Below are 13,376 nucleotides of genomic sequence, written 5' to 3'. Positions count from 1 at the left end.
TAAATTGACTTCTTTGATCAGAGAAAAGACAACATCTAAGCTTACTGCTGACTGGAAACGCCCTACGGACTTTTTGAGTAAACTGAAAAAAATGAACGTATGATTTATGGTTTGGATGATTAAGATAGGATAGATTATGGAAAGAAGAGAGTCGTGCTGTAACCCTAGAGTAAGAAGTAAATTTATAATTGTAATTATAACTGCTGTAAAGAAGACTGGAAGCCACTTCTTTGTATCTTCTTTCTTTCTTTTCTACTTCTTTCTTTCTTGCTCTTTTAGTTCTCCCTTTGATTTCTTTCTTTTTCTTACTTTATATTAGTTTTTGTGTTCGTTTTTATCTTCCTTTAGAAATGTATATTTATATACATATACATATACACATATATACATACATACATATATATATATAATATTATATATATAAAGGTTCCTGGCTCCAAGACCTGATTATAGAGTTTAAAAAAGCTGCAACTGACATACAAGCCCAGGATGACTCATGGCCATTAGCAGTTTGATCACAGCTCCCCTGAACCTGCTGGGGGTGTGAAATGGACAGTTTGTTTAGCCTAAGTAAACACCAACTGCATGTTAAAATTCAGGTCATTTGCTTGCTTGAGAAAGATTCAGGTCATTCTGCTTGCCGGTGGAACAGAAATCAATATATCGTAGACTTCCCTATCCCTCACAAGAAAGCACCGAAAATTCAGAAGTCTGTTGCAAACTCAGCTATCTTTGGAGGATAACATTTCTTAAAAGAAGGAGAAAATGGATTTATAACTAGCTGAAAAGGAATAATACAGAGAGGTTTTTCAGGAAGACCAGCACATCAGGGTGATTCCAAAGCAGGAGACAATGAAATCCAATTTTGCCTACTTCAGTTTCCATTTCCTAAAGCAATGACTCCATACGCCTAAAGCAAAAAATACGTTACTTTTAAGATATTTACAGTCCACTATACCAGGAATTTGCATGGAGATTAACAATACACATATAGTAATTTAAACGAGAAACAAGGTCTTTGTTAACAAAACCAGCAAAGGACGGGAGAACAACGCAATACCTTAACCAGCAAAGCTTAGTTTTAAAATGCCAAAGGGGAAACCAATTAACTTTGCAATGAAATGTTGCAGAGATGGTAGGAGGAGCAGCCTTATAGAGGAGATATTCCAAAATCAAGGAGTTGTTCCACCTTAGCAGACCTGCCCTAGCAAAGCGACGTGGAGAAGTGTCTCACCTGAACATCTCAAGAGACAGACAACTGGATTACTGAGCAGTTTTTCCACATCCTTAGAGACCTTCAAATGTGTTGGAAATTCTTGAAATGGTGGAGGGTACCAAGTTGGAAAAGACTACTATAGAAAGAAGAGCTCCCTTGTAGAAGAAAAACAAGAGGGTGGCCTAGGTAGGACCATCAGTATGGCAGTCACTGCTTGGAACCCTGGTACCATTTGTAACACGCACATTATTAATGAAAATATTCCATAAACAAAGAAGTCCATTATTTGGAACATGGACTGTCAACCATCAAGACAATGCATAAAATTGGCATTGATATATAACTGACAAAATAACCACAATTACCTGCAAACCAAAACTGCTATAATAAATGGAGTGCCACCAGATACTAGATAAACTCAGATCAGATGGACCTCTACGTGAGCTCAGTTTCTATTTGTTTTTAAGATCATCCTTTTTACAGATGGGTATCTGGACAAAGAACGGAACTACAGGGGGAAGGCTCCATTCTTCAGCTGATAATAGGACAAACCCAGTCAACCCATCCTTTGGGAATACATGCACACAAGCACACACAAACACAATTTGGCTGCATCGAAGTCTATATCTCTGTCCATACTGGCATGAGGATCAATCTCGCAACTGGTCCCCAACTGCAGGATCTCGAGAAAGGCCTGTTCTGTTTTTGTTTTGAAAAAGCTTCTCTCCATTAAGCAACAAGGCAAGTTGGAACACGTAGAAGCATTATATGAGGGAATCCCAGGATCCTGGCAGAGCATCATTGGCCTTAGATGTGGTCTAGGAAATTCTTCCTACCTCCATGGGCCAGCTGAAGAGGATCAATTACACAAAGCAAGAAAAAAAAAGGTTTTGATGGAACATAAATCTAAGGAGCTGGGGGTTCCACAAATGGACCAGTACAGACCCACCATTTCTCATTTGTATGGAAAGTGGGTGGATCATAGGAGGAAGACAGAAAACCCAGGAGGAAAAAGAAGAAATGGAATATGGTACCTAGAAAAGGATGGGACCAGCCAGCTGGTTGAACCCTTGAACAGACGCCCTCTGCATTACAACATGTTGGTGCAGCCTCCATTTCCGTTCTAACAAACTAGAAGTCTGCATCAATGAACCACGGCTTGTTTGCTCTGCCCCTTACCATCTTCCAAGCCCTGCAGCCAAACCATCTCACCACCTTAACTCCCCCAAGCGCCAGCCCATCCAACGTCCAAGGAGGCGATGGCCATCCTGCCCTCGTTTTATCTGCCCCCATGGATAAAAAAAGAGGGAAAGGGGAGAAAAAATACCTCCTTGGGTTCATGGCAGGAAGGATGGAGATGGCCACGCTATTCTAAGCATTCACAGATACGCAAATCTGGGGTCATGGGATCAAAGGACGTGGATGCAGACAAATAAACGAGACGAGCAGGTTGTTTACCTGCAGAACCAGCTGCTGCCATGCAGTTGCTAAGGGCTGGCCACTGCCGATGTTGCACACGTTTATGCGATCCGAGGGCTGGTTGGCGCGCTCGAGTTGCAAGGAGACATTGCGCCGTTCTTCTTCCAGGGCTCGTGTGAGTCGCTCAAAGCGAGCCTCCTGTTCCTTAACAGAGGCTAAAATGCTCGCTGCGGATCTGATATCATAGTCATCCATGGTTAGGCTCAAAAGATCTGGCCTGGTCACTGACGGGGCAAAGAGAAAAGGTAGGGGGACATGGGTCAGGAATAAAAGGGATGCATATATTCAAGGTTCCATGATGTAACCCCTGTGCTTCAAAAGCATATTTGCCTGGAAAACCTGTCCGTTAAATTAAAAATAGCATAAAATCCTCTTCATAAAACAGGCTGATCATGCATATGTTTAGATGTAACTCATTAGGAGACTTTTTTTAAAACATTTCCATCTGATATAAGATTTTCATCCTTTGTGTGAATGCAGTTTTATGACACAAAGAAGAATGTTCACAAATACCTTCATTTCTCCATCCCTGATAGATCAATGCCTTTTTTCCCTTCTTGTGTTTTCCTGGGGCAGATGGATCGCAGTTAACTCTCTTCCAATCTGCAGGACGTCTACTTGAAATGGAGCTATGTGACTGCTTGAGGTTACAAACCCACAACTCCTAAAACAGAAGCGAGCAACGTTTACAGCTCAGCCTCTTGACTTTCTGGAGAACCAAAAGAGGTCATCTAGTGATGCTGTGGCATCTCTGGAAGGCACGGCTGAACCTTTGGGCTCTTTTGGGGGGGCTTTGGGGTGGGGCCATTGAGAACAGGAGACCTCCCCACCCCACAAGGAGCCAATGGCTTCCCTTCCTACCGTTGAAGCCTGAAAACAGAGACAAAACATTTTGACCCGAATCTGCCTTTTTAACCACTGAATTTTGGCAGTATAATTTCAGGGTGCTGTGGGTTTGCCAATGGGAAGCTCGGGGCCACAGCTGGGAGACTATGAGTTACCGGCTCCTCTTCTAGGAGTTGGGTCTATTCATTACACTGAAAAGGAAGAGAAAGACCAGCCAATTGATCAGAAGATCTATCAACGCTACAAGGCAGGATTCACTCCTTATCATGAAGCTCAAACAGATGATAGTTATACGCCTCCCTCTCCCTCTAACCTTGGAGTTAATCTGGCCAGGCCAGCAGCCAAACTCTGCACAGCTATAAAGCTGTCCTCATTTAATAGATAGGCCAATAGCTGGTCAACTATGTTCTGTAGCAACCATTCCTCTCAAGATCCTTATTCTCGGTTGTTTTCAATACAATCTTCTCCAGATGTGTTGCTATTACAGCCCCCACAATCTACAGATGATGGAAGTGAAGGCCCAACACATGTGGGAAAGTGACCAGCTCCAAGGAAAAGACTCAGATGAAACCCCAAAGCAAGGGAACTCAAAAATACTTCCAAGCTCTAATGACAGAATTGAAGATATACTAGCCAGCCCGGAGCAGAACATATTGTACCACATGCTGAAAATGCTTCAGAGACAAACAACTAAATGCAGTTGACAGACTGAAGAAAGGATTAATACGTTTCCATGCTTACATGCCATTACAATAAAAGAAATATCAGTTAAAGAAAATGTAATGTTTTTGCTGTTATAGGGAATGTAAGTTTTTTTCAGCAGAGGCACTGACTGCTTGACTCAACAGTCTGTGCTTTTTATGTTCAATCTAGTTTTTAGCCCTCATGATTGCAAAAATATGCTTAGTGGCACTATCTGCTTTTTAAATAAAAGTAGAAAATGGAAGGCTAGATTAACAGATTTTCATCTGCCAATGCTTGGCTCCTCATTCTTCCGCATGAGAATTGCAAGAAGAACATATTTTACGAACTGATGCACAACTCACTCTTTTTCAGAAGGGTCAAAGAACTCAAGCTTTTGTCTTAGTAATAAGAAATGCACAAAGCCAGTGAAATAAGATCTATTCAATGGTGATGTTTTTATGCATGGATCCCATCACAAGAACACAAAACGCATAGGGAGCTCCAATACAAGGGGAGGAACATCAATAGCACAGGGTTGGGTTGTCACATGGAGCACCAAAGGAGAAAGTGTGGCTCCATATGGAGGGACTGGCGAAACACCCAGGATCCTAGTATGGTTGAATAAATGATGTGGTCTTAGCAGAAGGTTGTCCAGCATGCATCTACTCAAGGCATTTTTTAGTCAAAAAGTATCACTGGAGACCTTGAATGCACCTTTCATCTTCTATCTTTGAGACCAGTTAAGTTTCCAACCTCAACATACTAACAGAAGCACAGAAAGTTGGGCTTCTTTCTGAAATCCACATCATTCTTCGAGCAATTCCATGCATCACCAAAAATTCCTATCGTGCATGCTGGGACAGCAAGACAATCAACCTAGTAAAACTTCATCTTGTTCCTACTTGTGTGTTGTTATCACAGATTAAATCACACACACCCCTACAGCTGAACGATCCATGGGTCTTAGTCCTTGGGATGTCTATACAGAATTTGGGCCTTAGTGTTTCAAATCATTTAGAACAGCATTTGGCTCCTGTTAATGCTGTTTAAACAAACAACTCAATAACCAAAAGCAGTGCCATAGAATAATGGAGGGAGTTGGAAAATGCTGATTTCAAATCATCCTTCTCTTCCTACCATCTCTTTTTCCCAAAGGAACTTCAGGGACTCTCAAATACTCACTTTCCACACCAGGCAAAATTCAATATTTGCCCGGCACTCCAGGGACTGTAAGAAATACAGCAGAACAGGGAAACCATTTCAGATCACAACGCCAGTGGGTCTTACCATTCTGAAGAGCCAATATCTATCTTTTAGGCCCCAATCCTGTCTCCAAGCTGAACCAATTTTTCGAAAACTTGGCTTCCAGCTTAAAATGGCAACCTACCATCTAGAGGATTTTGCAGTGCTGACATACAGGCTGTTTCAAATTTAATGATCTAGAAGAGTAGAATTTGATCTTATAGACAGAATGCCTACAGTAGCTATAGCTATCTCAATAAAGTCTCACCCAGCAAAATCCTGTTTTTTTTTATGACTGTATCTTCTTGCAATTAAGTTCTCAGCTGCTCCCTAAGTCCCAAGAGTGACTAAGCAACCATTGTTCCAGCTATTACTTTTTCTTTAATTTTTAGCATTTGCCTGAGAACCAGTGTGGAAAAATAACTGTTCTAGCCTTCAACCTAGAGACTGTTTCATCCTCCATCACAGAAAGAAAGAGAGAAAAAAAGGATTTTCCTTTACAGCTCAACTACTCAGCAGTTATAGAACAGCCCAAGAGACTTCTGAATTTTCAGAAGTTTTTTAAAAAATGTCTTTAGGAAATAATTGCCTTGGCTCTCCCCTTCGTCTGTGGTTTCTTAACTTGGGTCCTGTGGATAGATTTCAAGGGGCCTGTGAACTTGGAAGGAAAAAAAAATACAACTCTATTTTCACCAACCTATAACTGAAATCTAGCTTTTCGTTCAATAACGTACATTTGCAACAGAGTTATATGGCCTGTAGGCTCTAAAAAGATTTGTTAACTTTAATAAATCTCACTATCTACGAACACTGTACCCCCCAAAAGGATCCTGTCTTCTTATTGATTTAATGGATTAATAAAGAAGCACATATATTACATTTTTACTATATCATAAACACCATGTGACATATTTGCTATTTTTTTAACAATAACTATATTCGAACATAATTGGTTCCCTTTGGAACACAATCTGTATACATTTTATTTATTTTATTTTATGCATTTCAAAGCATTTTTCTGAGAAGGGGTCCATAGATGAGGGGTGAAGAGCAACCTCAATCTTCTCACTCTTTCTAACCTTGATAGCTTGTATGGTTCTCTTCCTCCTCTTCCTCCTCCTTTTTCAACATCTCCTAAAAGGATGTTGTGCTGTTTTAGCAATTATTCTAGATTTTTTAAAAAGCCTGTAGAGTTCTGTTGCTTGAGGCTCGGAGAGCTGGCTTGGGCTGGTTATCCAAGGAGGATCTGGGTGATTTTAATTCCTGCCCTTTAAAAAACACTGTCTGCCACCATCTTCCCAAACCATCTTTCAGAGAGTTAAAACCACCACCCTTGCTATCCATGAGGACTTTGAGTCATTTATTCACTAAATTTCTGTCCTGCCATTCATTCAGGGCCCCAAGGCAGCTATACCACATTCCTTCCTCCTCTTTTTCGTCAAAGCAACAACCCTGTGTGATAGATTGGACCGAGGGAGAAGGACCAGTCCAAAATCACCTAAGGAGCTTCTATGGCTGAGATTGGACTAGAACCTAGGTCTTCCCACTTTTGATCCATCACCTTCACTGTTACACCACCCTGGCTCTTGGGCTGAGAGGGAGGGACTGGCCCAAAGTCCTCTAGGGAGCTTCTGTGGCTGAGGGAAGTCTAGAACCTGGGACTTTTCAATGACAATCTAACACCTTAACCACTACACCACACATTCTGCAGCAATTTCCATTTAGAAGAGGCATAAATATGGCAGGTGTAAACAAACGGTCTCAAGTGAATCTCTCAAATCAGGAACCATCAAATAATTTTTGGATTCCTTTTAAGGAGTCACAGAAGGCATTAGCAAATGAATTCCCACTCCTGAGAAGGAAAGAAGAGTATCATCTTCTTGTGTATGCATTCTGTAGCCCTCCGAAGTCTTAAATGGAGATTCAAAAGGAGAGATTACGCCTGGACACTAATATAATGTGAAAGAAAGGGTGGAGGGCAAGGGATTAATTTCTTATTGGGGAAGGAGTTCATTGTTCACCACCAACCAGCAATGGAAAGAAGGTCTGTGTGCTACAAAAAGCTATAGAAGTAACAATCTCTTCATTCTGTGCACGAAAGGCACAGCTGCATTAACCATGCAGGGCAGGTCTACCTCCAACTAATGAGACCTTTAGAACTTCTCCATGCAATTATCTTTTGGCTCTCCTGCAGACCCCTCCCTTAAAAAGAACTCCATAAATTTTACCTGGGGGAGGAGGATAAGGCAGCAGTGGGAGAAAAATGAGGCATCCCAGAGCTTCTAAATGTTGGACAGCTTGATTCCTGGAGAAAAGGGACAGGAATAGCAACCTTTGCTCCCCAAGAAAACTGGGACAGATGCTCCAATAAGAGCTCCAAAAGCAGACCTGATATGTTGCTCAGTCTCCAGGGGGAAGAGGAGGAGACCGTCCACAAGAGGGCTCTACCCAACTACCAATTACACATAATTGAGTAATGAAAAGTTAAGCTTAGATGGACAACTCTTCTCCCTGGTATGATACCTGTCAGTGAGAATCCTTGGAAATGGTAACCCCATGCCTGAATGGTACTACATCCCTTTCTGGCCCATACGAAATAATCCACGGCCTTTTCTCAAAGCATGGGGGAAGTGGTTGTAACTTAGTTTCTTTCCCTAACATGCTCTTGTGACTTTGGGGTCAGGTTCCTAGGCTGGAAAATGAACCTACAGGTTTGGAGGAAATAGCGATGAAACCCACTAACGTTTGAAACATCTCTTAATGTCATGATCTTTGGCCTAAGGCAGTCACAGTTGTCCACCAATTGTCCCTTGCAGTACTTTAGCTGGGAGCACCAACAGCAGACAAAACCCATTTCACTGGGTTAAAGAGTTGTCCCCAGTGAAGGTGGAATGAACCAGGTAATCTGAATGCTAGTCCTATGAACGTTTCCACGTGGGGTCTGTCTGTGTCATCCCTATGAGGTAGAGTAGAGAAGGAAATTGACTGCACAGAAAGACTAGAACGATACTGAGATAGGCTCCAGTGCCAGAATCTTACAAGTATGCCAGTGTTTTCCCTTCTCTCCCTCTTAGACTCCAGGGAGTCGGAGGGAACGCCTGTCTGACTCTCCAATACTTTCCTGCTTCCCTGGACTTAACACATGCTTTTAAACCACTTGTCATCTTGGTGGCTTCTGGGTGGCTTCTCCAAGGCCGCCTCCATGGCTCCCTACCATCTGTAAGAAGGAAACCACAGCTCACAGCTCAGGATATCATTTGCTAAAAGAAGGCACTGAGCAAGTGCAAGGGTCACCTGAAGCTCCAAGGATAAGGGCAATGATCTGAAAAGGGCCTGTCAGTTGGGGTTGCCACTGCCTCTGAATGCCCCCTGCCCCAGTTCTCTGTCGCTTGAAGCAACCTCGGTGTCTGCTTGTATCCCTTACCAGTTTGAGCTCTAATTGGAGCTATCCATGGTGCTATCCAGATCTTTACCTGGTCTTGCTGGATCAAACGGCACTTTGTCCTGCACTGATCGTGTATCTTCGGTAGACAGTCCTCTGAACTCTTATCTAGAACTATCTCATTCAGCTGGAATCCCATTGCACTGATCCTGACATATGGGACAGAGCCAAGGTTAATTCAAGGGACTTGGTGAACAATGCTGATTGAGGTTCTATTAAAGACTCAGCTAGTACAATCCTAGCATGATGTCAAGCCTTGCGAGGTAGTCCAGACAAGAAAAACATTCAGAAGTACTAGCTCTATCTTTATTGTAAGGTTACATTAACAAAATCTTGCAAGTCTGAAAGTACATCTCTCCCTCCTCGCCTTTACAGTCCAAGAAATTAGGGAGAGTCCCTTCTGAGATGTTTGCCACCCCCACATTCCTTCTGTGGGCTCAGCTGCCTCTTATCTGACTGTTGTCTAGTCTGCAGCTCTTCCTCCTCTCTCCCAAGGTCATTCCCACATATCATTACACACATGTACACTACATCATGAAAGTCAGAGTCAAGTGGGTAAAGCTGGCTCTGCAGGACTAAAATTGTCTCAAGAGTCCAGAGGGCAGAATGGTTAGAATATTAACTAAGTGCTGGGTGGACCCTGGTTCAAATCTCCCCTCTGCTTCAAAACTCATTGGATGGAACTAAGCCACTCATTCATTCCCTCTCATTGTCTAACCCACTTTGGAAGTTTGTTGGGAAAAAGAAAATGGTGGGGAGCTATTTGAAGGAAGCCTGAGATAATAATTGTTCATTTGAGTGGAAGAAAGAGAAATGTACTAAAATGTTCTTGGAGAGATGTATGAGACTTTTCTGCACAGTCTCAGCTAATTATGTTCTGGTTATTCATCCAGGTATAATTAACTCAGTTAATATGTGCATCATCATTAGTAACTAAATGAACAGACTAGAAAATTTCAGCCACAAAAGTATCGGAAGAATTCTAGGTAAATCTGCTAGTTATGCTGTGCTATTTATACATTTCTTAACAACTTCAAGAGTTGGATTAAGGCCAGATTCAGCAGATAATAGCTTTCAATTTTCTTCCCTACTTCTTATCCTTCCAAATAGTTTCTAGAGGTAGATTTAACACAAGCATTTTTGGTCAACAATGAGGGCCGCAAACTTATTTTGAAAAGCCAGCCAGAATTCTTGGGAATTCAATTTCACAATTCATATCAGAATTTTGTATGCCAAAAAATGTGGCGGTGAAACAATTCTCAATATGTAAAATGTGTAATGCGTTGTGGCTACGTGGCCTTTGAAGAAAAATGGCCTTAGGTGTTGCTTTATTAGTAAGCAATGGAACACAGTAGTTAAATCTGCACAGATCTCAAACAGCATTCAAGGGCATGCAACATTTCCCACATGCAATTCTGGAAAGCGTGCATTGTAAAAAAAATACACACCTAAGAAGATTAGGAAGGTCTTTATGTTAAGAAGGCTGGGACATCACACATTAAAACCTAGAGGAAATGAAGTCACAGACAACCTTAAGCTGAAAAGGCTGTAACGAAAGAGAGAGGAAAAGAGAGAAAGAAGAGAGGTTAGTTTGCAAGGTGTTAGTAAGGCCATTCTCAGTTGTTTCTAGGCATTGTCTTTCACCAAAGAGGATTAGCTGCACATTGAGAAGAAAAAGTACAAAAGCAGCTTCAGTCTAAATACAAGAAATCCAGAATGTTTTATGGCAGTGTTTCTCAACCTCAGCAACTTCAAGATGTGTGGACTTCAACTCCCAGAATTCCCCAGCCAGCATGCTGGCTGGGAATTCTGGGAGTTGAAGTCCACACATCTTGAAGTTGCTGAGGTTGAGAAACACTGTTTTACGGCATGTAAAATTGTGGATCATACAGTGCAACTCTATCAGCCTTCCTGGGAAGTCCCCCAGTTGACTTCCAAAGGCAATGGGACCACGACTCCAAAGGTGATGGGACCATGACTTAGTCAGCGTGAGCATTGGAGAGCACCAGATTTGGAAAGACTAAACTGTATCAACCTGAAAAGGAGAGAAGGGTCTCAAATGCCATTTGTTCAGCATTACCAATTTCTCTTTCTTGGTATGTAGACACTGGCTGGAGTTCAACTCACTTCTTACAGGAAAATTCCAAAGGAAAGGTTGGTTTCTAGGAGACCCAGCATCAAGTGGGTTGTCCTGAGCATTCAAAACCAAGAAGTGACCTCTCTCAGATTTGACTTTTTTTTCCCAATCTGCCCAATTATTATACTTTTTTTTCCAGTCTGCCCAATTATTCTGCCTGATGCTGGCTCGCCAGGCCCCAGGAAATCTTCCAACTTCACATTCCCCAACAGACAGAGCTGAATCACAATCCCAGGGGCCGTATGTGGTCTTCCAGCCCCAATTCTATGCTCTTCCCAGCCATAAAACTGAGAAGCAAAATGGAGATTGATGGTGCTATGATTTAAAAGAAAATCCACAAAATAGGTGCATAAGGGTTCTGGTTGGAATCTATTCTGGATTTTTAAAAAATTAACTCTTCCAACCTGCCCCATCCTAACAGGAGGAGTGAAGGTCAGGAGACTAGCGGCATTAAAGGGCTTCAGCAGATTATGAACTTCTCTTCTCGTCCCCACATTTCTACATTGGTTGTTCCTGTTTTGTGTTTTTTCCACTACATTACAGTCTATTTCCCAGCCCATCTTGGGCACCTTGGAACTGGTGGGCAGAAGAAGACATTTGCTTTGTCTTGTCATTCTGTAGAGATGTAGGGATCCCTCTGTCTGATACCATCAGCTCTGTTTTGTTTCTCAAGAGCCCTGTTTTTGCTGGGCACTGAGTGAGCTACCGAAGGAAGTAATTATTGCATGTTATTCTGCAACTGTCTTCTTGCAGGGTCCAGCAAATTCCATTTCAAAGCTAAGCCTTTCTCCTCTGCTCGAACGAGAGGGTGCTTCTCTCCTGGCCTTTGGTCTTGTTGCAGCTCCAATTTGGCTCATTATCAACAGTCCCACACCAATGAAAAGCAATGAACAAAGATGGCCATTTCAATGCAGACACAGACAGGCAGTCACAGTGTGCTGATGTCAGAAGAAAAAAGGGGGGGGGGAAAGGATTGGTGAAAGGGTTTTGTTTAACGCAGACACACACACACACACACACACCCAGCAAAGTAATCCATGAAACAAAAGTTCAGCCAAGGAAAGAATGAGGAGAGAGGAAACGTCGTGATGAAAAGAAAAAAGGGGAAAATATTCCCTAACTCAATGCCCATTTAGGGGGGAAAAAAAGTCTGGCATTATTTTTCATTTCAACTGCACAGGTTAGTCAATGAAATGTGTGCCCTGGCAGAAAGAAAACAAAAATAGAAGGGGGGAGACACATTTTGGTGGCAGATTATAACTGCGGATCTTAGAAAATAAGGCATCTCTGATAGCCTCTTGGTGATTCAATCAGCTGAAATTGAATAGTCACAATGATAAGAAAACCGAGGCTCCCATTGTGTTTTTAACTTAATGATTTCCTTAATAAACTTCACTTGACAGGAATGAGAGAGAGGAATAGGATAATTCATGGAGAAATTACATTCATTGAACAAACTGACGACTCAGACAAGTTCCATTTTTTCCTACCCTGTATCTGCAGAAAGTCTGCAGATGGTCTTCACCGGGCTGATATTCTACAAGGTATGTAGAAAGGACACAGAAATGTGGGGACGGCTGTTTTGCTCTATATATGGATGGGGCTTCCCAGGTCCTTTTTGATATCAGTGTGGAGGGTTCTTCCTTCACTAGGCTTTCTCTTTCAAGGCCAAGTGAAGTCAAGTCCTGGGGCTGAGATATATATCTTTTCCACGCAGTAATGGGCTCACTGGACGTAAGAGACAGGAAAGAATATTCTTAGTGTTCCCATAATGGTTAATAAACATTGTGCTACTTCGCAGCAGACCTTACACAACATTCTCTTGACCCACTGACCAGTATGTGTATGAGTTGCATCCTGAGGTTTTTTTAAAAAACCCAATCAGCAGGAATGAACATGGGCTTATTTAGGTACTAAAAAGTCCCCACTCCCACCCTCAATGGAGATAAATCTTAGTTTAAAAATACAGATCTTCATCCAGGTCAACAGGCTATATGAAGCAACTAAAAACACTCAGTATCACCAAGGGTTACTGAATTCCATTGCAAATCATCACCCCTCACACTGTAAAAAGTCTACTGAACTATCCATAAAACCAAGAACAAATATTTGCTTGACTCCATTGCTGAACAGTCCAGAATAGCATGGATTAAGCATAAATCAAGTTCTGCCCGTCAATCTTTTCTCCAGCCACTAAACCTGCCTGTGTGCTAAAATGTCCTTAGTGACAAGACCAACACTCTCAGAATCAAACTTTTGTGCGCTAATCCAAGAGTTATTTTTCCCCTCAAAATAATTACCAGGAGCTCTGATAAGGATCAAATGCATCT

At 42.0% G+C, this 13,376-nt stretch overlaps 1 protein-coding gene across 5 annotated transcripts in view; it reads right to left on the bottom strand.

The window, feature by feature from the left end:
* ARVCF (ARVCF delta catenin family member) overlaps positions 1–13,376 on the bottom strand; it is a 257,122-nt gene that overhangs the window by 150,591 nt on the left and 93,155 nt on the right. For 2 of the 5 annotated variants that reach the window (XM_088135346.1, XM_088135345.1), the window contains one exon: positions 2,675–2,919. The exons of the other annotated variants lie outside the window; for them this stretch is intronic. In XM_088135346.1, the coding sequence (XP_087991472.1) occupies positions 2,675–2,890 (216 nt within the window). In that variant the 5' untranslated portion in view covers positions 2,891–2,919. Of the gene's footprint in view, positions 1–2,674; positions 2,920–13,376 lie in introns of those variants that run through there. 5 annotated transcript variants of the gene reach the window in all.

Source organism: Python bivittatus, unplaced genomic scaffold (genome assembly GCF_059951505.1).
Source record: "Python bivittatus isolate LINGU-HERP-01145 unplaced genomic scaffold, Pbiv_v1 ctg000100_np1212, whole genome shotgun sequence".
Lineage (NCBI taxonomy): Eukaryota > Metazoa > Chordata > Lepidosauria > Squamata > Pythonidae > Python > Python bivittatus.
Note: the sequence above shows the minus strand (reverse complement) of the source record. Positions and strands in the feature narration are given on the sequence as shown.